At 42.9% G+C, this 26,265-nt stretch overlaps 1 protein-coding gene across 3 annotated transcripts in view; it reads right to left on the minus strand.

Moving 5' to 3' along the window:
* Nucleotides 1–26,265, minus strand: part of SRGAP1 (SLIT-ROBO Rho GTPase activating protein 1) — a 261,746-nt gene that overhangs the window by 95,360 nt on the left and 140,121 nt on the right. For all 3 annotated transcript variants that reach the window (XR_014794476.1, XM_084877575.1, XM_084877574.1), the window contains exon 4: nt 17,783–17,845. Coding sequence is in view for 2 of the 3 variants with exons in the window: in XM_084877575.1 (XP_084733701.1) it covers nt 17,783–17,845 (63 nt within the window). In the remaining variant the exon portion in view is untranslated. The remainder of the gene's footprint in view (nt 1–17,782; nt 17,846–26,265) is intronic.

The following is a 26,265-nucleotide window of genomic DNA, read 5'->3' on the forward strand; positions in this document are numbered from 1 at the left end:
GCGGCTTAGGCACCCTCACAGTCTGGTCCCCACAGCAGCCCAAGAGGCACTTCGTGTACTGCCTGAGTCAATCGCTCGACGCTGCACTTTCCTGCTTCTGTGTCCTCTCCCAAGCCAATCCCACTGCCTGGGGTGCCCTCCCCTCGGACTCCTCTGGGGAACATTGTGACTCACCCTCCAAGACAAGCTCACACCTCCCCTGTTGCTAAGTGTTTTCCCTGGTTCATCAGCCAGAGTAACCTTGTACTCCTGGCCACCAAGACCTGCATACAGACTGCACTGAGACTCTGAGCCCCGGGTCACAGGTATTGGTGTACCGTTCCGTATTACAGACTGCAAATCCAGGTAGGGCACCAGTAACATCTTAGGTGCCTTCCGATCCTTAATATTCCCTTATACACAGTAGGGATATAATAGGCATTTGGTGAGCAACAAATGAAGGAGAGGAATCCATTTTACAGTCAGCTTGTCCTCTCATCTAACAAATACCTACTAATATTACTAGCTTGTACCTGGCATTGTTCTTCTCTACCACCAAGGAATACCTGAGACTGGATTGATGGGATGATAAATAGTTTTAAATCATTTGTGAAATATAGTTAGTACTGGAATTTATGGCCCTTCAAAAAAAAAGTGTGGTGAGGGAGGTGAAAAGCAGTACGTCAGTGACAGAATTTCCTAATTCCATACATAGCCTACTACTGTTTTACTAAACCCATCAATCACTAAAAGCTCTTCTGAAAAACTACATTCTTTGGGTTTCCTTAAATATCAACTACCTGGGATAAAGATCTCTTCTCTACAATCAATACATAAAGGGCTCTAACTGTAACTGAATTTCTCCAAGTCCCAGACTCACAAAACCATCGGGTTGAGGCCAATAGCCTTGGAAACCCATTCCTGGCCTTTCCCAGGAAACTCTCAGGTTCGTGGTGAGAGCATGGTTCGTCTCTCCCCGCCCTCCCCCAACCCCTGCTGGGCCCAGTGGGCTTCCCTGCAAGGAGCCTGGCCCCTCCAGGGGCCCACAGCCCCAGCCCCTCCCTCCAGGTTAGGGCCTCTGCCACGCTGTGTCTCTGGGGGCTGAGGCAGAGGTGGTGCGCAGCAGCTGCCTTAGGAGAGCACTCAGCGAGGTCTGCTGGGAGCTTACACCTGCAACCTCAGGCTGTCTTGCTCTTCACTGTACGGAGCCAACCTTGAGGATGGATCCTGGATTTGAGTTCTGATGCTGCTGCTGACCAGCTGGACACGTTTCTTAATTTTCTTGAGCCCCAGTTCCTGTGAGCTAAAGTCGGGATCAAAAGATGGAATGCACAGAAGCACATCCCAGGACGGGTAACTGTCGTTCTTGACAGTTTCTAAGGTAGGACATAGAAATAAGCCTTCAGGCTCTGGGGCCAGGCTCGCTGGCTTCATATCCAGGCTCTGAGTGAGGAGCACAGGCCACTGTCTCCCAAAGGCAAAGCCGCTGGGAGAAAGGACCAACGGACAGCGGAAGCGGAGGAGATGGGGGCCCTTCCTGCTATTTCATGTGGCATCACAGGCTAGGGAAACTCTAACATACCAGGGAGGGGTGCCTAGGAGCTGGCTGCACAGATACCTACATGCTCATGAAACACGACCTGAATTCACACTTCGAAGAGGCCTTGCTAACCTGTCTGCAAGGTACACCTAGTAATTAGCACCCTTTGGATGCCTGCTGACAGTTCCTGTAAAATTAAGTGGACATTCGCCCAGGTTTCAGGGAGCAGTTTATATTGATCTCATGAATTCATCTCAGGTAGCGAGTCCCCATAAGCCAGGCGCGGGAGGTGAAATCCCTACCCTGCTCTTCCTGGGAGACAAACGAGGTGGGAAGGGGCAGTCACTGACTTCAGGGAAGGCTGAATGGGAGGCAGGTGGAGAAGAATCCCTAGGCTTCTTTTCAATCAGCTTATATTTAAGTGTGGGAGCTTACTTGGGGGAGAAGATTTGCAGGGAGCCTATGTTTTATTTATATAAAGACAGGAGAGGCCAACCCTCAACATTAATGTCACTCTGTCAGAACCTATGATGGATCTCTCAGTCCCCACCCCGTCTCCCCTCCACCTCCCCCACTTTTATTCTCATTTGCATTTGGGCTGGAAAAGCTGCTGATTCCTGAGGTGATGAGTGGTCAGTAGGATGGTCATGATGATGAATTTTCATAACCCCCTCCTCTCAATAGATTCATATGGCTCTCTATAAGTCAATAAAGCAGAACTTACAAAACTTAAGTATATTTGCAAAGGAACATTTACAGGAAAGTTCACTTTGAGAAGTAGTACACTGGTGGCTAAGAGCTCAGACTCACACAACAGACTGCTTGGGTTCAAGTCCTAACTGTGTGGTTACTTTGCTGTGTGATCTTAGGCAAGTAACTTGACCTTTCTGTGCTTCCATTTCCTCACTGTGAAGTCAGCATAACAATATTACCCACTGCATAGGGTAGCTGGGAAGATGAACTGGGGGTCAAGATATATAAAGGACACAGAAAAAGAGCTTGACAATAAGTGCACAGAAGTGTCTACTACTGATATTTGAAAAAAGTACCATGAAATAATTCATTTTACTAATGGGTAATGATTTGTCCATGACTGGGAAGGTGGTCAATTCTAACAGAGGTGAAGGGAAAGAAATTAGCAATATTTTCCACTTACGTGGATGTCAAGAATTTTAGCAAAGATCTTGAGATTGAGCAAACAGATTAAGATGAACAAACAAGCAGCATGAGATACTGTCTTTAAAGCTAGCTTATCAAAGGAAACCTGAGGTATGTTGTGACTCCATTGAAATGAAATCAGTGTGATAGTCCGAATTTATCATCATTTATGATCCAAACAAATGCTCTGAACAAAAGGCATTGTCTGGGATTCTGGACCCTGCTGACTAGGGACTGTCAACCTACCAAATGACAGGCAACAGGGATGCAGAGAATAAAGAGAACAAAGGGAAAAACAGAGAACACATATGCAAAGGGAGAAACTATGGTTAATGAAAACCTGTTTGGTTCAGGGCTAAAGATTTTGTTTCAGAACTGAACAGTATAGAACAACATTTTAATGGAAAGAGTTTAGGTGTATGAAATTCAATAAACGTGAATTTTGGTCTTAGTTTTGTTGCAAAATAGCTTTATAACCTCAGACTTTCTGACCCTCAGCAGTGAGCCTCATCTATTAGAGGTACCATGACAACGTAAGTTCTCCCTACAGGACCAAAATTAGGGATGCAATAAAATCTAACTGTACACTTCAAACACTTTTGTGTGGAATGAAGAGAAAGTACAAACTAGAGGCCCGAGGACAGAAGGGAAAACTGATTGTGTAACTAGAAGGCTTCTTTCCTGGAGAATTTGAAGAGATCCCTCTAAAAAAGGAGCATTTGCTTGGCCGGTGTGGCTCAATTATTGAGCATTGACTTATGAATCAGGAGGTCCTGGTTCGATTCCCCGTCAGGGCACATGTCCGGGTTGCGGGCTCCATCCCCAGTGGGGAGGGTGGGCAGGGCTGCGGGAGGCAACTGATCAATGATTCTTTTTCATCATTGGTTTTTCTCCCTCTCCCTTTCTATCTGAAATCAATAAAAAATATATTTTTAAAAAAGAATATCTGATGAAGCTCAGAGGAAATAAGGTAGGACGGCATTTAGCAGTCTATCTCAGTGGTCGGCAAACTCATTAGTCAACAGAGCCAAATATCAACAGTACAACGATTGAAATTTCTTTTGACAGCCAAATTTTTTAAACTTAAACTTCTAACGCCACTTCTTCAAAATAGACTCGCCCAGGCCGTGGTATTTTGTGGAAGAGCCACACTCAAGGGGCCAAAAAGCTGCATGTGGCTTGCGAGCCGCAATTTGCCAACCACTGGTTTATCTGAAAAAATAATCTATAGTATCATTCCTGTATTTGTTTTCTGTTGGAGATTTACTGTTTTCTTCTTCCTCTTCAAGAGCCAGTGTTAGTGGAAGGAGCATCGTGTCCTGGGTACCCCAGGGTGAGAGCCTCCACCGGCACTGCCCCGCCCGGGACCTCGCAACAAGGCTTCCTGAACTCTGCTGGCCCTCAGCTCTCTCCCCTGTAAAGACCTCTCAGGCCCTTCCCACCTCTGAAAACCTGTGAGTCCATGATTTCGGGTAATAATCTGGCAACAACTAAATACCATAAGCATTTACTTTCAGGGGAAAAATATGTAATGTACTTCTCAGTGACTAAAAGGGTTGATTTTTTTCAGTGTTAGGGTAAGTGGATGATAAAAATTTTTTTTAAAACTTTTTATTTATTTATTTATTTATTTTTAAATAAATGTTTATTGCTCAGATTATTACAATTGTTTCTCCTTTCCCCCCCCATAGCTCCCTTCCACCCGGTTCCCGTCCCACCCTCTGCCCTTACCTACCCCCCCCCCCCCCAACCACATTGTCCTCATCCACAGGTGTATGATTTTAATCCAGTCTCTTCCTGAACCCCCCACCTCCCATTCCCCCTGATAATTATCAATCCACTCCCTTTCTTTGCCCCTGATTCTATTATATTCACCAGTTTATTCTGTTGCTCAAATTTTTAATTCACTTGATTTTTAGATTCTCTTGTTGATATATATGAATTTGTTGATCATAATTTTTATCTTTTTTCTTCTTCTTCCTCTTCTTAAAGAATACCTTTCAGCATTTCATATAATACTGGTTTGGTGGTGATGAACTCCTTTAGCTTGACTTTAGAGAGGAAGGGATAGGGAGAGAGACAGAAACATCAATGATGAGAGAGAATCATTGATCAGCTGCCTCCTGCACGCCCCCCTCCTGGGGATCGAGCCCACAACTGGAACCAAACACAGGACCCTTCAGGCTGCAGGCCAGCGCTCTATCCACTGAGCCAAACCAGCTAGGACAAGTGGACGATAAATTTTAACCAAAAGGAAAAGCCAAAAATCATACTAATTCACTTCTGAATCTGTGGACCAGAGGCAGCAAGGAGTACACAAGCTGCCTCATCCATGGTGAGGATATGAAGTTCCTCCTAGAATCCACGATGGGCTCCTAGGCCAGAGCTCATCTGCTTTGCTGCACAGAAAATATCTAGAAATGAACTCACTGTTATGTTGCTGAACCTGAAACTGGGAGATTGATCACTGTAGTGACTTTTAAAAAAAATATATATTTTATTGATTTTTTACAGAGAGGAAGGAAGAGGGATAGAGAGTTAGAAACATCGATGAGAGAAAATCATCGACCAGCTGCCTCTTGCACACCCCCTACTGGGGATGTGCCCGCAACCACGGTACATGCCCTTGACCGGAATCGAACCTGGGACCTTTCAGTCCGCAGGCCGATGCTCTATCCATTGAGCCAAACCGGTTTCGGCCACTGTAGTGACTTTAATTAGCTCCTAAACTGATCACTAATCAATCATCAAGTGCTCATTAAGGAGGAGAACCCAGGAACAATTTGGTAGGTTCATGGTGGACACACCTATAGATTTGCTACACCTTCTATTTTGACCGTTATATTTAAGTTAAAGCAGGACATTAGTCATCGTTTTCAAAATGCTGGATGGAACAATAATTTTTAAATGGCAATATAAATTGCAATTAGTTTCATAAGATTTTGTGACTATAATAAAATTATTTAATGAGAAATTACTAATTTAGAGGATAAACTGTTTTATGCTTTATTCAAAATAAAATGTTTCTATTTATAATGTAAGTCATCTATATTTATTAATTTTAATCGGTGCTAGCTCTATTTCCAGCAGTGACTAGAGGCAATTTCTAAATGAAGTCTTTGAGTCACAGACAGGGGGTTACTGGCTTTGTTTTTCTCTATTGAACTCCCGACAAAGATACATAATCAGCAGAATTTCTGCAGCCCCCTACTGTGTATTACAAATAGACCTTGTCCTACTTGATTCTATTACATCCTATTACTAGGAATCCAATTATATTTCATTCCTTATTGGTTTACATTAGTTCATTAGTTCCTAAGGGTAATTTCTAATGAGAGTAACGAGCAATTTAGTGTAATCTCTGCCCACTTCACCATTGTCAGCTATTTCTAATACGAAATAAATATCATTTTACCTAGGAAATTCTGATTTGGCAAAAGGTATTTTCCTTTTCTATCTCTCGAGTCCTTCGCTTTCAGTTAGGGCAAAGAGAAAGTGGGCAGAGGCTTTTCAGAAAGCCTGGCTTGGTACGCTCCCTATTTTCCTATCAGCGATTTGCTGGTATCTGACAATATCAAAGTGCACGGAGTTCCTGCTCAGACATGTGGTTTCGGGTAGCTGTGCTCTCCTCTTTCTGGAATGTCCTTCACCCTTCCTCTATCACTGATTTTACGTGTCCACTTCACCAGGGAGCCCCTACACCTCGCCGCCCCCGGCCCCAGGGTTGCCCTGTGCTTGCACAGAGCTGTGGAGATCTCTACCTGACCCAGCACCCCACACCATGTGCAGAAATAGCTCACCAGCCACACTGATAGCACCTATACGTGTGTGTATCTGTTGAAAGGCGCCTCCCAGCATTCGGTGCATTACTTGGATGCAACAGAGATGACCCCAGAACGACGTTAGAGTGGAGGCAACAGTGCCTGTAGTGCTTCCCGTTCACTGGACAGGGAACAGATTCGGAGATTTGGGACAGATGCCGAATAACTGAATTCCATAAATGCTAGCCCCTCACAAATCAAGCCCCTCTCCATGTACCTGCTGCCCAGCCACCCTCTGAAGAAGAGGGTGAGGCCAAAACCGGTTTGGCTCAGTGGATAGAGCGTCGGCCTGTGGAGTGAATGGTCCCAGGTTCGATTCCGGTCAAGGGCATGTACCTTAGTTTTGGGCACATCCCCAGTAGGGGGTGTGCAGGAGGCAGCTGGTCGATGTTTCTATCTCATCGATGTTTCTAACTCTCTATCCCTCTCCCTTCCTCTTTGTAAAAAAAATCAATAAAAAATATTAATAATAATAATAATAATAATAATAATAATAGGGTGGGGTTGGGGGTGGGGGACTGTCTTAAAATCATAACCTGTTCCATTTCCGAAAAGCTCTAATGCTTAAGCTCAGGAACCTTTCCGCCTGGGTTCAAATCCTTGTTTTGCCTTTTAACATGTCCCATTGTTTTCTCACCTCTAATGAGAAATTCGAACAGTACCTACTAGTACACATGTCAGGCACCTGCAGTGCTGACTGGCACACACCCAGTGCCAGCACAATGACTAAAACACCCTTCCCTTCCACCGTGTCTCTTAAGCCACAGTAAGCCTGAGCCCTGTGGTGCCCGCTTGTTTATTCTCGTACACCTGGAAGCCGAGAGCCGAGGGATGGCTTTTGTTTTACGGATCAAAGAAACGGAGCTGCGAAGAGACTTAATCCTTGCCCAACAAGTCGACAGAGAAAGTCAGTGAGAGAGAAGGTCATGCAGAAAGTCCTTATTTCCAAAAGGCTTTTCAGAAAAGTCTGCAGAGGCACTGAGATGCAAGTTTAATCTACTGAAAAAATACCCGAGAGTTGGCCCATGAATACATATTAACCAGGCCGCACGGAAAGCGGCGGAGTATCAAGGAGTTGGCAACAGCGAGGGGAAAGCACATGTATAATGAAAGGTCAATGAATTTACTAGAGTTTCAGTCACCTGCAGTTTTAAATATTTACTTCTTTTCAGGGAAATCTGTCACGTCTTCAATATTACATGTATGCATTAGATAAATGGGTTATAAGGTTCAGCATCTGAAATATTTAAGCAGAGGATACAAGATGTTTGAAATCTTAAAAGCCCCAAAACCCTTACAATCGCAGCATCAACTAAAATGAAAAATGTGATGCAGAATCCTTTTCTTTCGATGAAAAATTATTTGGAATTTGACACATATACCCTAAGCCTCAAATCCAATACTTGTCACTGCATTTATGGAGGAAAAGGAGGAGAAAGAAGAAGAAGAGGAGGAGGAGGAACAGGAGGAGGGGGGGGGGGGGAGCTATTAAGCTGTGCAAGAAAACTTTTTGAGTTTTCAAACTGCTTTGGAGTAGGTGTACAACCATTTTTTGATGCCTGTGTTCTTAGTCATCTCATTTTGGTATTCTCCTGAAATCTTTCAACTCCTGATTTTTCCTTTCTCTCTAGATACGGCTGCAGGGGGAAATTCTATGAATATGCCTTGTGTTCTTCCTAATTGTATGACTTGGCTCACTTTGCTCCTTTAGCTTCCAAAGCCTACCCCGTCCACTCTGTCTCTCCTATTACTGAAATCCTGTCCATTTTCAGACCCTTTCCTCGGAATTTTTCTCAATCCTCAATGTGGAATTAGTTTGTCTCTTTGGATCTCCAAAGCCCTCTCCCTGGACCTCCCTGTTGGTACAAAATGGTCTGCCTTATGTAATAATTACCCATAAAAAGAAAGTTCTGCCTAGTCTGAGACTTCCTAGCTATGTCACCTCAGGCAAGGTACTCAACCTCTCTGTGTCTCAACTACCCCATAAGGGCTGTTAGAAGAACTTAAAGAATTATGTGCAAAGTACCTGAATATTAGAATAGTACCTGACTATTTTAGTACCTAAATATTACCACATATATCTATATTAATAAAAGCCTAGGTGGTCCTTGTGCCCTCACTTGTGACATCATCACAAGATGGCCACCACAAGATGGCTGCATGCACAGCAGAAGCAGGGCCCAGCGGCCAATCTGCATGGTAAGGCCTGGGGGGGTCTCATGGCTCTGCGCAGCATGGAGGAGGCTGGTCCCAGTGTTTCTGCCACCTTGTGTGGAGGAGGCGGGTCGCAGCAGGGGAGGGCAGTTGTGGGTGGTCAGGCCTGCAGAGGAAGGTAGTTGGGGGCAATCAGGCCAGCAGGGGAGGGCAGTTGGGGGCGACCAAGCCAGCAGGGGAGTGGTTAAGGAGCAATCAGGCTGGCAGGCAGGCAAGTGGTTAGGAGCAAGCAGTCCCAGATTGTGAGAGGGATGTCCAACTGCCAGTTTAGGCCTGATCCCACAGGTAGTCGGACATCCCCCAAGGGGTCCCAGACTGGAAAGGGTGCAGCCTGGACTGAGGGACCTCTCCCCCCTACCCTACCCCCCGTGCACCGTGCCTCGTGCGTGTGTGAGAGCGAGCACGCATGTGTGTGTGTGTGTGTGTGTGTGTGTGTGTGTGTGTATAACAATGCTAAGTCTTTTAATTGCCCAATTAAAAAAACATCCTGATTAAGATGTTTGTTATTAAAGCATTCTAATAATTTAAAAGCTCAGAATCTGTAGTTCAGAATCTAATAGTTTGGATACTATATCCTTTGAGAAGGACTCTCTTGATATGGAACATTCTATAGAAATTTTTTGTTTTTACTAAACTATACTTTCTAACACTTTCTTTTTCATATCTAAACCAAATAAAGATTTTTCAGTATGTACTGTTCACTTCTTTTCAAAGACAGTCTTATTTGTAGTTCATAAGCACCAATCAGAGCGAATTCTCAAATGTCTGAGAGAAGATGAAAATTCCAAGCAGGAGCTGGGGGGCACCTGGCCTCATTAACGAGCAGGGTGTCCTACGAGACATCTACACACACAGTTTTTAACCAAACAGTTGTCCTCACAGATCCTTGCAACGGGAACTTTATTAGTCCCAATCATTTTGGCAGGAAAATGAAGCCAGGATAAATTAGCTAACCTACTGTCAACACCAGGATCCGAACCCAGAAGTTGTCTGAGTCCTATGACCCCAACACCTCTCTTTCTTTCCACCTGAGTGTCCAGTACTAAAGCCAGGGAAAGGCTATATGGAAACACTTCATCAGCTCGAGATCTCTGAAGAGAGTGCTTTTTAACAAAGTTTTTCCAGGAGGCATCACAGAGAACGGAGGCATTCCAAAGAGGTTTTTAATTTGGGCGCTTTTTACATATCCTTGATGCCTTCTTTCTCTTTGTTCAGAGTTTTGTTCTAAGACCCAGACCTCTTTGTAGTCCATCTCAAAGGAATGAATTTTCATTTTCACTACAGAAATATATACTTCAAATACTTAAAATGCCCTTGAGCTAAAATAGCTACTTAACCAAAATATTAAAATAAAAAACCTCTTTGAGGCTCAGAGACAAATCTTCAGATGGGGGGGTGGCAAGTACCGTGGGCTCTCTCGGAATGGCTTCTCCACCTTGCCTCGGGCATGTTTCTGCCTTCCGGAAGAATGCATTAACTCCGGGTCTGGGGAGGCCCACAACGCCAGCCAAAAAAGCTTTCTTCGGTCCTCCGAGGCGGGGTTTGCAGGGAAGGGCTTGAAATAATAAACAGTGCCTTCCCTCCCATCTCCTCTAAAAAATAATTAGCTTTTTATTTTATCATTTTTTTAAAAAAGAGAAATGTGTATCAAAGATACACAAAGGCCAGAGACACCGAGTGCCCTCGGCAACCACCTTTTCCAAATAACTCCTGTACAAGATGCTCGGCAGCCCTGGCTCCGTACTGTGACAGCTGCCATTCTCTAGGTGTCAAACTTGGTTAGATAGATCGGAGTGAGTGCTCAGGAGGAAGAAAAAAATAAGGGTGAATGGAGTATCCGGTCATGGATGCTTAGCAGTGATCACGGTGCATGAACACACAGCTAAGCAGGTGGTGTTGACACACATAACACTAGAGCTCAATGAGAGCTTTTGTTTTAAAGAGGCAGCCCAAAGGAACATACCCTACAATAAAAACCGAGTGTGCAAAGCCATTTGGGTTAGCCCTTTTTGTCACCCATATCAATGGTCTGGGAAGGTCAATCAGGTTTTGACAAGTGTCCATCAGAACAGGCAGTTTGAGTCTTATCCGTTAGGTCAGGTTCCACCCTTCCTCCCCCCACTGGCCTGGCACATCCTTCTCCAAGGCAGCTGCCCAGGGGGGAGGTGATGGGCCTCAGGGCAGGAACTGGGTTGAGATTTCGGCGCATTTATTTACTCGTCTGTGCGAGCCTGAGCTAATTATTCTGAGTCCCAGGTCCCACATGTTAATATTGGATTAGGAATACCTGCTTCATAGGGCTGCTGAGAGAAAGGAATGGAGATAGTGTCCGGACTCCCTGCAAGGGCTGGAAAAATCTTCATCCCCTCAGCTTTCTCCTCTTAATTTAACGGAACTTGAGAATGGATTAGCTCTTGACTGTGGCTTAGCCACATCTGTCACTGATATATAGCAAGTGTGATAATCAATTACACATAATTAGCAATCAATTTCATGTGGATCTATCATGATGTCTATGTTCATCTCTGTTAGAATTTGCTGTTTTGTTTTTTTTTAAATGCTGAAATTAATACTGCAAAGCCTAGACAGAGGAAAAAAACATTAATATAGGTCAAATAACTACAAAAATCCACCATAACCTTTTGAGATTTTTGGTATTAGGGGACAGGCTTAGCACTTTACACCACTGTTTTATGATGGGCCCGTTTAGACCGAGGAAAGCTAATTTTGTTTTGCCTCTTTCCTCTAACCTTTTGTGTCACCATTTTTCTGTAGTATTTACGTCCCCACTAACCCAATCACTGTTCACGTTTACTATTGACTGGTTTTGCTTAGGGGGAGTTACTTTCCTTTTTCATTCTGTACAAAAGTAATATACACCCTCTGTGAGGAAAAGCCACACACACATATGTGATCATTGTCAGTGTCATCCCTGACCTGAAAGGCAGAGGAGCAGCTGCTACCACTCCCCCACATCCCCACCCCCGATGACAAAGATGACGCTGACTCCTAACATTCATTAAGCTTCTATGTGTCTGGCACTGTTCTGACTGCTTTATCATCTACACGAGGCCTGGTGCATGAATTCGTGCATGGGTGGGGTCCCTTTGGGTAGCTTGCAGGGATCGAGCCAAAACCCGCAGTCCAACGCTGCCTGCAGCTCCTACCTGCCGCTCCTGCTCATCCCGGCCCCACTGTGCCTGCCTCGGGCTCGAGCCCAACCAGTTCCAATCAGAAGAGGCTCATGCTGCCTCAGCGGCGCTAATCAGCCATGAGCCCTGCGTCTGGTGCCCTCCCAAGGGGAGTGGCCTGGGGGTTCTGGCTGAAACCAGCTCTCTGACATCCCCCTGAGGGGTTCTAGATTACAAGAGGGCACAGGCCAGGCTGAGGGGCCCCACCAGTGCATGATTGGGCAGGGGAGGGACTGTGGGAGAGCTCCAGGGCATGTAAGGCCCATCTTGCTCAGTCCTAATCGGCCGAACCCCAGCAGCAAGCTAACCTAGAGGTCAGAGCATCTGTCCCCCGGTGGTCAGTGCATGTCATAACTGGTCCATAAGTCAACTGTCTGGCTCCTGGTGATCAGTACATATCATAGCGAGCCGGTTGAGCAGCCTTAGCATATCATTAACATATTACGCTTTGATTGGTTGTTCGGTTGTTCTGCCATTTGGTCTATTTGCATATTACCCTTTTATTATATAGGATAGTAACTCAGCTTTCTTTTTTTCTCTTAGCACATATACCTGTCACTATATACATTTGCTTCTTCACTGTTTCTCCTCTCTAGAATATAAATGTCGTGAGAGGAAGTATATGGTCTGTTTTTATTCACAGCCTTATCCCCAGAACATCTCAAAGTTCCTGGCATAGTAGCACGGATTAAAAAAATGATTGTTGTATAAATAGTCTTTGTAACAATGTGGATGAGCCTCATCCAATCTGTTGAGGGGCTGAAGGAGCAAAAGGGCTGAGAAGAAGAGAATGTGCTCTCACTGCCTGACTCTGTGAGGGGAGACCAGGGCATCTCCTGCTTTGGATTTGCACTGATGCTCAAACTTACACCATCGGCTCTCCTGGTTCTTTTCTAGGCCTTTGGACTAGAATTGGAACTATAATCTAGCCCTCCAGCTGTTAACTGCATCTCTCTCCACATATGTATGTAAATGTAAATATTTATATAATATACTAGAAACCTGATGCACGAAAATTCATGCAAGAATAGGCCTTCCTTCCCCTGGCTGCTGGCATGCAACATAATGATAGTAACTACCTCATAGAGATTCTGTGAGGACTGCATAAGATAAGGCAAACACAATGACTAGCACATACATAATAAGCCTGTTTAAATTCAGTTACACTGACAGGCATGGCTCGTTACTTACAAATACCTCCCCTTCTCTCTCAAATTAACAGAATCCCCAATTTGTAACTGGTGAGTAATGATCTGGACAGCTAGCTAAAAGCCTGGTGGAATCATTTTTAAGTTCTGGCCAATGAGGCGTAGGTGAAAGTGTTACATGAGACTTTCAGTAAGTCTCCCGAAGAGACAGGGGCCCCCGCCTTCTTTCCTTTCTCCATTTCAGGCATGCAGATGTCCTGGCTGGAGCTCTAACAATGAACCCGAGTTATAAGGACAGAGGTTACAATTAGGTTTCTCTGAACAGTGGCTTGGGAGGAGCCTGATCTAGGATGGTTTTCTTTAACCTCCTGACCAGCCTGGGGGTGCCAGTCTCTGAACTTCTTTTATGCAAGAGACACTATAAGCCTCTCTTTTGTTTATACTGTTATTTTGAGTTCCTATCACTCAAAGCCAAAATAATCCTAACTGATGTGGCTGACTCTGGCAGTCTATGAATTGAAACGGAGGCTTGAAACCATTTGGAGGCCCTGTTTCTGCAAATAAAGGCAAGATTGAGGCAAAAGTACCGAAAACCTTCTTTCCTCTTCCAGATGGCACTCTGCTGCCACCACCCCATCTTCCCTGCTCAGAAGGCCACATCTTGATGCCTGTTGTGCACAACCTGTGCTCAAGAGAATCTGAAAAATCTGGTCCACACTAAGGTACTAGTATAATGACACTGAAGGATCTCTTCCAGTTCTTCCTGGCCGTTTACATTTTACTTAAGTTGAAGCTTTCTGGCATAATATATGGCATAATAAGCAGACCTCTGGGAGAAATATTTTGGGGTAAAGAAGTCCACACTAGGGTCGACTCTAATGCAGTACCAAGCTCTCCCTGGGATAAGGAAGGCCATATACTCAGAATGTTCACGGTCAATTCCCAAGGAGTATCCAGGATGAAGAGAAGGGAAGGAGTGAATATCGGACTGAAAAGGCAATTAAACAGCATCCTCAATTCCCCGAAGCTACTTACTTTACAGCTATCATTCAGAAATCATTAATACATCACTAGAGGCCTGATGCATGAAATTCATGCAAGGGTAAGGCCCTCACAGCCCCGGCTTCATCTGCAAGATCGTCTCAGGGGTCTTCAAACTACGGCCCGCGGGCCACATGCAGCCCCCAGAAAAGTCTGATCCTGCCCGCCAGGTTTTTTGGGCAGTGAGCGCAGCCAAGGTGTTACAGTAGGGATTAGTAGTTCATATAGTCCAGCCCTCCAGCTCTCTGAGGGACCGTGATCTGGCCCCCACTTTAAAAAGTTTGAGGACCCCTGGATGGTCATTCTGATGTTTGGCTGTTTGGTCCATTTGCATATTACACTTTTATTATCATAGAATAGAGGCCTGGTGCACAAAATTTGTGCATGGGTAGGGTCCTAGGCCTGGCCAGTGATTAGAGCAAATCAGGACCTTCTGGCTGCCAGCTGGAGCCTCCCTTCATTCTGTACTGCCCCCTGGTCATCAGTGTCCCGTGGTGGTCCACTATAGTAAGCAATCAGTCTCCTGGTTGAACTCCCCTGAGGTAATTTGCATGTTAGGCATATAATTTGCATATATACCCTGTTTCCCCGAAAATAAGACAGTGTCTTATATTAATTTTTGCTCCCAAAGATGCGCTAGGTCTTATTTTCAGGGGATGTCTTATTTTTTCATGAAGAAGAATATGGTACACATTTATTGTTAAATGAAAATAAAGGAAATTTATTAGCTGTATACGATACGGTAGTACGGTACTTGTCAACACAAACCAGACAAACTGTGAATCCTACAGTATTAAGAATTTACTCATTTATTCAATGACAATCATGTCATCATCTTCTGGAACATCATCATAACAATCCAATTCCTGAATTTCCTGGTGAATTTCTTGTGACTCCATTTCTTTCAGAATCAGTGGACCAAATCTGTCATGTTTAGCCTAGGGGGGGCCTTATTTTTGGGGGATGCCTTATATTTCACTCAGAAGAAAATCTGTAAGTAGGTCTTATTTTCGGAGGATGTCTTATTTTCGGGAAAACCTAATATATATAGGTTATACAAAATTCTAATTTTGATTCTATACAAATCAGAAGGTTATTTGTTCATGACAAGTCAGTAGTTGTATAAGGAACCTAAACTACATTTCCCCAACTCCTGGCTCACTGATCAAATACTTCTCACCTTTTCTCACTTTCTGAATGTAAACTGAATATGTATAATGGATAGATTTCATTTGAACAAGACAATATTTGTATATCCAAACATAAAGTGTCAGAGAAACCAAGCATCATCTTTTTTAGTAAAAGATGTGTGTGTGTGTGTGTGTGTGTGTGTGTGTGTGTGTGTGTAATATGAAGGTCTTTCGAATGCAAAACATGACCTCTGACCTCAGCTGAGCATGCACTCTAGATAAAGTAAAAAAAATATTTTTTAAGAACTGAAAGTGCTCTATAGTGTACCTAATTAAAAAGTCATTGCTGCCCTGACCAGTGTGACTAATGGTTAAGAGTGTCAGCCCTTGGTCCAAGAAAATTGGTCAAGGGTTCAATTCCCAATCAAGGGTATCTACCTGGATTACAGGTTTTGATTCACAGTCCAGTCTGGGCGTGTGCAGGAGGCAATCGATTGATGTGTCTCTCTGGATCAATGTTTCTCTCTCTCTTCCCTCTTCCCTTCCCTCCCTTCCATTCTCTAAAAACCAATAGGAAAAATATCCTCGGATGAGGATTAAAAGAAGAAAACAACAATAACTACTCATTGCTTGTCTCCTCTCTCCTTTAATTCCTTAATTGATTTTGGGAGGTCAATGACTCTGACAGGGTCATTCGAACTCTGGTGGCCATTTCTAAGACCTGGCTCCCTCAGGCTTTCAGACTAATCCTGATGAGAGCTCTGAGGAGGTGTCAGCTGCCTTGATTCAACCAAGCAGTTTGCTAAATGTCTGAGTCCACTTCATAGGCTGAATCCAGGAAAAATTTCACTATACACATCTTTCACGGAGATAAAGTTTTCATAACAGTTTACTGATTTCTCATATTCAACGATCAAGTTTATCTTGGCTACCACTGTTTTGACTAGTACTGCTAATTTCAGACCATAATCATCAGGCTCTTGACTCTGATTGCTATGACAACCACCAACATTTTTTTTTTTTTAAACAATGCCCAAACAAAGGGAATCCTGTAAAAGTGCCACGAAGCCCTCATTTTAAAATAGTTCAATGGAACATGACGTACGGTTTCTTTTCTGGAGGTCTCAGACTCACAATGCTCATTTAACTTTTAAATTTTATATACAGAATTTCTAGAAATGGTTGATGCCATAGGTTGTTAGAAATTAATAAATCACAGGCTAATAAATGGCCTTTATAATAAACCCTACTTCATTAGTTATTTTTTAATATGAATATGACCTTATAACAAGAGGCTTTTGTATATAAAATTTTTGTATCTAAATACTGAAGGAGGAACTAACATGTATGCCACAAAAAAATATAAATGTATCACATAAAAATTTGGAAAGTGAGTTTTATAAGAATAGCACCAATTTAATAAAAGTTTAAAACTATGGGTTCTTTTAATTAGAAAGTATCAATGGAGCATTACAAACAATTTAATTCCCCAAACTATATTTTACACACATGGCTTTTTAGGAACAAAAGAAATTGTAAATCAAGAAACATTTTAATACTAAGCTTCAGGTTTAATTCGCCTGTTAAGAAAAATTCAAATAATCTTTTGCAATGCAAATGCAAATATCTATAGTTAAAAGAAATTATTATTGTTCATTTCTCATTAAGCTATTATGTGTTATAAAATAAAAACTCATCAAATTCCTCCAAAGGGAATTTGCATTTAATAGTATGATCATTAAATGTAAAACAAATTTACATAGGCATATGACTAATTCTAACTTGTAACCTCATTGACTTTGGTTTTCTTAAAATAATTTTGAGTTATGTACAACAGCCTGAATAAAATTTAAATTCAGAAAAGCAAATTATTGACAAAAAAAGAAACCTCCTGCCCTGGCTGCAATGGCTCAGTTGGTTGGCACGGAGTTCCATATACCAAACGGTGGCAGGTTCAATTCCCAGTCAGGGTTACATACCAGGCTTCCAGTTTGATCCCTAGTAAGGGCACATGCTGGAAGCAGCCGATCGATGTTTCTCTCACATCAATGTTTCTCTCTCTCTCTCTCCCCTTCTTCCTCTCTCTAAGATCAATTTAAAAAAAAAGAGAGAGACCTCCCCCAAAACTAATTTTAATATAGTAAGTTTTAAACAATTTCACTGAAATGGAAAAAATAATTAAAGTACCAGAATAAAGCAACTCTAAATTTCTCAAGTCCCAGAATGGCTAATTTAAGAATGGTAACAAAATATTTATAATTGAAAAAAATGTACAGATCACATAAGATCTAACCAATTAAAAACATGTCATATTGAAACACCTGTAATCTAGTTTCTTAAAGTCTGATAACTGCATATACATATTTACCTGAATGCCCAAAATGGCAGGGAACGGGGAAAGAATATAGTAGTGTGCATCTATCCATTTGGTTCATCATTTCAACCAGACAAGCATCTGTCAACACCCTAGCTTGGAAAGAGTTCTAATAAAAGCAGTATTGCTGCAAACCATAATTCTAAACCAAAGAATCTCGCAAAAGAAGAAAGATTATGTGCTTACCGTATACAGCTCATTAAGAACCTTCATTAAATCCTCATGAAGTTGAAATGCAATCTCTTTGCTCTGTAATTAAGAAAGAATATTTTAAAATGTAGTAGAAACTTGTTTCTAAATTCTTTACATCTTAAAAAGTCCACTGACTAGAAATAAGAGAAGGACCTTTCTAAATACTAAATATATGCACCAAAAGGTCAACACAGGTTGGACAGAGGCAAACAAGTGATTGTACAGTCTTAATGGCTTTCCCAACATCCAAATCAGACTTTATCAAGAAGAGAGAGAAAAGGTAAGCAGAGGGAAGAAGCATCATGCTTGCTCAGAAGTTGAGTTACAAAACTGGTCAATAAAAGTGCATTCCCACATCCTGTCTCCCATCTTGATATTGCCACAAAGGAGTTTTGTGGTGTGATTCCAAAAAAAAGCTAAGTTAGAAATCAAAAGGGAAGTTCATTTTCCCTTTTCAAAATAACTACCTGACTGTAGACAGCACCTGGAAAGGCTGGATGGGCATTTCTTTAATTATTGTCAGCTGAAACCAAGGTGACAGGCTAAGCCACACCCTGGGAACATGCTTTGCCAAAAAGGCAAGAGTAATATCAGCACTGACTCCTACCTTTGCCCAGGTGTCGGGGAGTGTGACTTTGATATGTAAATCCAGTCAAGCCTACTCAAGAATGCAAATAAGCTCCTTTGATCCTAAGTTCTGGTGAAACCCCCTGGTATTTGGGGGTATAAAATAAACTTGCTGCATCTGCTCTGGGTCCCTGTCCCTCCATCAGAGAGGAGGGCGTCCTACCCGACTCCCAGATTTCTCTCTCTTCATGTCTGGTCTCTTTCTTTTATTTCTCAATCCCCAGCCACCTCTATTCAGAACCAATTCATCTCTCTTTCCGTGCTGGATGTGGAAAAGAGAGACCCCGCCATATATGACTGATTATCATTTTAAGAAAGCACTTTAGCAATGAGATGGTATGACCACTTACAGTTGACTTACTTTCACCTCTGTGTTTATTATAATTACTTTTATTAAAGCAAAAAAAGAAGAGTTTTACTCTTCTACTCAGTTAATGAATAACAGCATTTAAAACAGTCTTCCCTAGGTTAATTCTGAGAGTTTGATAAAGGTATATCTTGATATTCTTTTCCAGCCAAATCTGTAAGCAATTGTAAAGGAAATCATATATCCAAATTGTGTGGGGTTTTTTCTTTTTCTTTTCTGTTTTGGGTTCATTCTTTAAGTCAGGTCCTTAAAGTGGGAAAAAATGTGTAGAATGGTTTAATTTACAGTTTGAGACAGTAACAACATCCACTGGTTCATTGACAGTCTGTCGCAGGACTGTTGGCATGAGGGGGTAAAAGCCATGCCTTTATCAGCTCAGCAAGCCAGGTGTCCTATGCCACACTTGGGCACAAGGCCAGGAGTAGGATGAGGCAAGTGAGACACGTAGGTATGGAATTTAAGGAGGCCTTCACTCTCACCCTCGTCCAGGGCAGGCTTGGGCACGTGGGAAGCTTCCAATAAACACTGGCTAAGGGAATGCATAAAGGAGCTGAACTACTGTGTTTCTGTAAGAGCTGACGAAGTTCCTGTAATTGCTGAAAGCTGGCCCCAGAGAGAGGGCAGAGAGCAAAGGCCCACAGATCACTCTTAGGGCAACACGAGGACGGCGATGAAATGGTCCAGCTGTGAGCCCCAGGCCACGGGGTCCGACCTTCCTCAAAAGGGGCCCAATGTGATGAAGTAAAAATTCTTGGAAGATAACAGGGTGTGGGGAGATGACATCAGAGCAGTACCTGACTATGAGAAGCTCAGTTTTGTTCGTGATGAGGAGTGCTGCTGTTTTTCAAGCTCCAACAGCTCCTCCAAATTCTCTAGGTGGGTGTCAGAGGTTGTGTGCTGGCTGTGCCTCTGACATGTGAAGAGGTGGGTTAAGAATCACTCAGGAGTGAAAAAGAAGTCCCCAGTGAGCAAAGAAACCAATTAAAACTCATTTTATTTTTCCTACATCTTGTTTTCTTCTGACCATATATATTACATTACACTCTTCTATGACTTGGTGTTATTTTAATATCAGATTTCAATTCAAGGATCCCAGCCACCAATTCAGAACTCTCTAACGGGATCCAAGGCCAGCCAGTAACTCTGCTCAGCTGACCTTATTTCTGATAGCAAGTCCAGAAAGAAAATATTTCTGGGCTAAGTCTTTAGAAACCAAACAAAAATCATCCCTAGGTCCACTTCGCCCCAAGTCAAGAATATTTCGGATCAGATTAAAGACAGGTTTGCATGATAAGAGCCCTACAAAGCCATCCTAGGCCAAATATCTTAGAACAAACAAGGAGATTCTCTGTCTAATTCCAATTTTACCGGAGTGCAAGGGATCAGGTGGAAGGGATCTGTCACAGACAAGCTGTGCTCTGCCCAACATACTCTGACATTTTTCTTCCCCCTTTCCCCAGAGGTCTGGAAAGATAAAAATGTGTGCGGGAGGCAATAGAGCATAATGCTTAAAAGGACTCTGGAGTCAGAAGGCCTGGGTCTGAAGTCTCGCAGACTCTTGATTCCCTTGGGCCTCCGTTTCCAGATCTAGAAAGTAAACACAGTCCTTGCACCTGTCTGGTAGGGTTGGTGACAGCATCCACCAGATGGCACTTACACAGCACACAGAGCGGTACCTAACACAGTAAACATCCCATAATGTTATCATGATTTAGTCCTCCCCCCAGACACTGTTTATAACGGCAACTCCCTTGCGTGGAAAGGCCACATGTGCTTTTCTTTTTCTTTTGGTCTCTATGGATCTTTAATTCCATAGCCTTTCCCGTAGGAAGTGCTTAGCAGATACAGGCTGATTTGATTTTGAAGGCCCTCGTTCTGGCCTTTAGATCCCCCTCTGAGTGACTCCTGATTTGGAGGGGCACCAAATGTGTTCCAGCCCTTGGGTGTTTCTTACATCCCCGCTTCCTTGCCATATCGTACACTAAACTCACCTAAGTTCCATTTCGGTGGTCCTACTACTAGTGGTATTGGATGAACTAATCCAATGTCCACTAGGGAAATGAATAAACCCAGAGCTGAATGGCAAGCCTATTTCTAGTTGCTGACTGTTTATTGTCACTTTCGTGTTTCAGATCCCCCAATCCCCTGTGATACAATATACAGCAGGGGTCTTCAAACTACGGCCCGCGGGCCACATGCGGCCCGCAGAGGAGTCTGATCCTGCCCGCCAGGTTTTTTGGGCAGTGAGCGCAGCTGAGGTGTTACAGTAGGAATTAGTAGTTCATATAGTCCGGCCCTCCAGCTCTCTGAGGGACTGTGATCTGGCCCCCACTTTAAAAAGTTTGAGGACCCCTGATATACAGTATACACCTAGTGAAAGAGACCACAGAAGAGCTGAGTGCTGGGTCATGGTCCCTGTCCTCATGGCACAGAAACAACGCAAGGACCATCTCATGCTGCCCCCACCCCGACTTGAAGCATGTTTCCAATTTATGACAGTGAAAAACAACCCTTTCTTCTAAATACTACTCTGCAGCCCCAAAGAAGCAATCTTAAACCAACACACACCGCCGAGGCACACAGTTGGTATGCTGGCACACCAGACTAATGGACTCGTTAGAAAATATCTGGATAATCAAACAGTTCAAGAGTTCAAAATTCGTCAAAATTCAATAGGCTACATATGCCTCTGGGTTCTATTTCATTGAATTTGAAAACAGTGGGAGCAGACCCTGGACCCTTGAGTAAGAAGAACTGCTACAGAAGAAAAACGATACTGGCATTAAGACCAGCGGTCAATGTTCTCTTTGTGCAACATGAAAAAGTAACTTTATGAAATGATGCATGTTTGAAATAAAGTATTTCTATGTTACTTGAGATTGGCTGATTGAATTTCCTTTTGCATGAAAGGAGAGTCCCTTTAACGGCTTCAGGAATGGAGTTGAAAAAGGAAAGAGTTCCCTCTCCTTGTTCTCCCCCCATTAGTATAAGCCTTGTTCAAATGATGGTAAAACTTCTAATGCATTTTAATAGGGTTTTGACCCAAAAGAAAGAAAAATGGTTAGAACTTCCATTCAGCTGACACCCATTGAATATCTCCGATTGGTAAACCAAACCTGTTTCTAACTGTTTCCCATTTATTGTCACTTTGATCTATCTGATGCCTCAAACATAAGTGCAAAATTAATAGTCCAAAAGTTTTACCTTTTCCTATTATACAAATGAATTAGGTATATTGAAGAATATTGAGAAAATAGAGAACAGAAGGACAAAACCCCACCATTATAATTGGTTGTAGTTCTTAAGTTTGTTATGTAAACACTAGAGGCCCGGTGCATGAAATTTGCACTCTGGGTGTAGGAGGGGTCCCTTAGCCCAGCCTGCACCCTCTCCAATATGGGATCTTTCTCACAATCTGGGACTGCTGGCTCCCAACTGCTTGCCTGCCTGCCTGTCTAATTGCCCCTAACCACTTCTGCCTGCCAGCCTGATCTCCTCCTAACCACTCCCATACTAGCTTGATTGCCCTCAACTGCCCACTGCTGCCAGTCCGTTTGCCCCCCAACTGCCCTCCCCTGCTGGCCTGATTGCCCTAACTGCCCTTCCCTGCCAGCCATCTTGTGGCAGTCATCTTGTGACCACATGGGGGTGGCCATCTTGTGCGCAGGCATGATGGTCAATTTGCATATTACCTCTTTATTATATAGGATAGGTATGAGTTGGAATCATTCTATAATAATAAAGTATCTTTTCTACTTTTTTTTCAGTTACCATAAAAATTTTCAAGACCATCATTATAACTGAATTCATAATAACTACCCAGTGAATGTATATTAACCACTCTTTTATTATGGTTTCCAATATTCCCATTCTTTCCCACCAATCATTCAATTATTTACTTATTCATTCCATTTCATTAGTATGTCTTAACACTATGAACTATGACCACCAATGCTGGTCTAAAGGCTTATCATGTATTCTGTGTTGTTTCTTTAACATAAATTCCCAGACATGAAATTACTAGGCTAAAAATATTGACTTTTTAAAGATGCTTAATACATATTACAAGATTTTAAAAAGAATTACAGTAAGATGATATTGCTCCAGGACAACAGTGTCACTGAAGTCACTATTGGGGGCTCATCCAAAGCTCTATTCTGTATGTCATTACAATTTAATAAATAAGGATCTAATTATGCCCTTCCTCTGATTAAAACCCATCAAACTCTTGCTATATTTTTTTCAGACTGGAGTTCACACTATTTATTTATTTATTTATTTGGTTAATTCTCACCTGAGGATATTTTTTCTATTGATTTTTAGATAGTGGAAAGAAAGGAGGAAAAGGGAGGGAAGGAGAGAGTGATATCAATTGGTTAACTCCTGCAGATGTCCAGACTGGGGCTGGGGATTGAACCTGCAGTAGAGGTACACATGCCCTTGAACGGGAATTGAACCCCTGACCCTGCTATGCATGGGTCGTGGCTCTAACCACTAAGCACACCGACTGGGGCTGGAGTTCAAATTTTTTGGGTTACGCATCATTTCCTCTAACTACTGTGCTTTACATTGCACAAATCTCAAACCACATCTGTCAGCCTGGTCAGAACCTGGCAGGTCCCTGTGCTGTCCCCAAGCCGCCGCCTCCGCATGGACTCTCCTTCTTTTGCCTTGTTTTGACGATCCTACATGTTACTCTGTGAACACTTTCTTTTAATATTGCTTTGAACCCCAAATAAAGAACATTATATCTTCCCTTCTCTATGATGTCATCATATCTTCATTCATCTATCACCACTCCTAGGCTATATAATTTAGTGGTTAAGGGTTTAAACTTTAAAGTCGAACTGCCTGTTTTAAAATGATCTTGTTACGGTCTGTGTGTCGGTTAAATGATTTTGTGAGACCTCCATTACTTCAATGGCAACATGGGGGTGCCAATAGCCCTATGTTACAGCTTCACTGGGGTGGTCCTTAAGAAACATCTAACACAAAGCCTGGCTCACCGTGAGTGTTAAACTGATGCTACCCGTGATAAGGATGCTCCCACATTTCCCTCTTTATAAACAGCGTTTCTCTGAGAGCCAGGAGTACATCCCCGGCACCCTCCTATTCCCAGGGCCTGCTCTGGTGCCAGCATCCCGGGCGCGCCACAGACGTCTGTGAGGAAGGTGTGGCTTTTGCCTTCTAGGTTCCCAATCTCACCGAGGAGCCAGACGTGCCCAAACAGCTTACTCTACAGAGCCTTGGCCAGCATCTCTCTTCCCGGAGGCCTGCGGGCTTGCTCCCTGGAACCTCCCAGAGGAGAGAAAGGCAGGCAGAGCACAGAGCACAATAACGCAGCCAGTGAGACTGCACTGAGCCATCCATCAAGCCGTCTAGGTGGTTGAATTAAATGACCAATTCAGAGGGTGCCTGGGCTCTGACAGAGTGTTTTTTTCAAAGTGAATCTATTGTGAGGACCAGTCAAGGAATCCTAACATTCTTCTGAGTCAGGCGGGGAGTAGGGAGAAAAACAAAAAACAGATTAACTATTTAATGAGAGGGTTTCCAATGATTTTAGTGTCTCACCCTTGGTCTGTTTTGGGAGTAAGTTCTGGATAAAAGGATCAGGCCTCATACTTCCCCAGGGTGTGTGCTTTTAAGTCCAAAGCTCAGGTTCATGTGTCTTTATAATACCAGCTCCCCTTCATTCACGTAAACTCTGAAGGCAGAGTCACCAGTGTCCTCCAAAATGCCTAACGGAGAAGGCTGGGCTTCGGTGGCCTGAGCCAAGCCTCTGGCGAATATGTACAGTGTCCTGCACACCTCCCTTCTATCTGTCCAGGGTCAAGACTTTGTACTTATTAAAAGAGACAACTAAATATCAGCCCATGGAATTAGCCTCATGATCTACTTCATTCCCAAGAAGAAAAATAATCAACATCCCTTCAGGCAAAACCCCACGCCACTAGAAAACGTGGGAAAATGATAAAGAGCCATACACACAAAAGAACCATAACTTCATTTTTGAAAAGAGACAAAACTTAATCTTAAAGGAAATATCTGGGACATCTCCTAGAACATTCACTGAAGGAATGGCGGGTGGTGTCCCGGTGTGAAGGCCTGCCGCTGCTGTGTGCAGCGGGCGAGCAGACAATTTGAAAGGTGCAAAGTCACACACACCGTCACTCAGAACCTCCCAGGGACAAATAGCACTGGGACAGACATGTTCCGGAACCCAAGACTGAAATTTAAAATCCTACAGGGAATAAATTAGGTGACACCACTATTTTCATTTCCAGTATACATTTCCTTAACTCTTTAAGAAGCACAAGGTTATGCCTCTACTCAAAATGGTGGTTAGTTAGGAAATACATTTTCAGTATCACTAAATGGATAATCACTTAGGCTTACGCAGTGGCTGATGTACACTACCTACCCAATTAAACTCAGAATGTGTTATGAAACTCTGGTTCAGACTGTAATATAATTTAAAATATCAGAAATACACGGAGTGGCCAGATTAGTATGATCTCTGAATGTGTAATAATCTGGCCACTCAGTGTATACTCTATATAATAAAAGGCTAATATGCAAATTGTCACCTCGACCAGGAGTTCAACCAGCAGGCAGGCCGGCCAACCGCCCATGTCCCCTTCCCCTGGCCAGGCTGGCTGGACCCCACCCATGCACGAATTCATGCACTGGGATATATATATATATATATATATATATATATATATATATATATATATATATTCTCTCTCTCTCTCTCTCTCTCTCTCTCTCTCTCTCTCTCTCTCTCTCTCAGTGGCCAGATTATTATGCGTTCAGAGATCATAATAATCTGGCCACTCAGTGTATATTTCTAGATCAATTTTCAATACGTTAAACTTTACAAAATTTTGACAACTCACCTTTATTGACAATTTCTTAATATTACCATAATAACATGTCTTCTTTAGAAAGATTTTCAACTGGTGTGCACAAGGATTTTTAAAACATGTAATCCCTGCCAGTTTAGTCAGGGGCACTGATCTCTTTTTCCCTCATGTTATGAAATTAAAAAATGACAAAAGGAAACACATCAGCTGTCCAGTGCGAATGAATGAAAATTATTATACCTTTCTTATTTGTTTGTTTTTGGCAGATGGGTAAAAATATATATTTTTAGTGTGCCACAGAATTTTAGTAATTAGTTTATGTGTGCCTCAAGATGAAAAAGATTGAGAATCGCTGCTTTAGGAGATGAAACTGAGTCTAGTTTTTATCACCAAAGTCTTTGTCTCTTCTGAGGGTCTTAGCTACACTGCTCCCCAGGGTGACCACAGGTTACATCCATGGCACGGTTAGCTGGGACCATGAGAATAGTCCGTGGTGAAGCAAACTAGACCACATTGTGTAGAAACCCATGACTTCGGTCTTTATAGCACAGCGGTAACAAAAATCCAGGAACTATTTACAACAAAAACAAATCAATAAGTCAGAGGTTTGCTCATTT

This window comes from Pipistrellus hanaki (assembly GCF_964339955.1).
Source record: "Pipistrellus hanaki genome assembly, chromosome: 3".
NCBI classification, from domain to species: domain Eukaryota; kingdom Metazoa; phylum Chordata; class Mammalia; order Chiroptera; family Vespertilionidae; genus Pipistrellus; species Pipistrellus hanaki.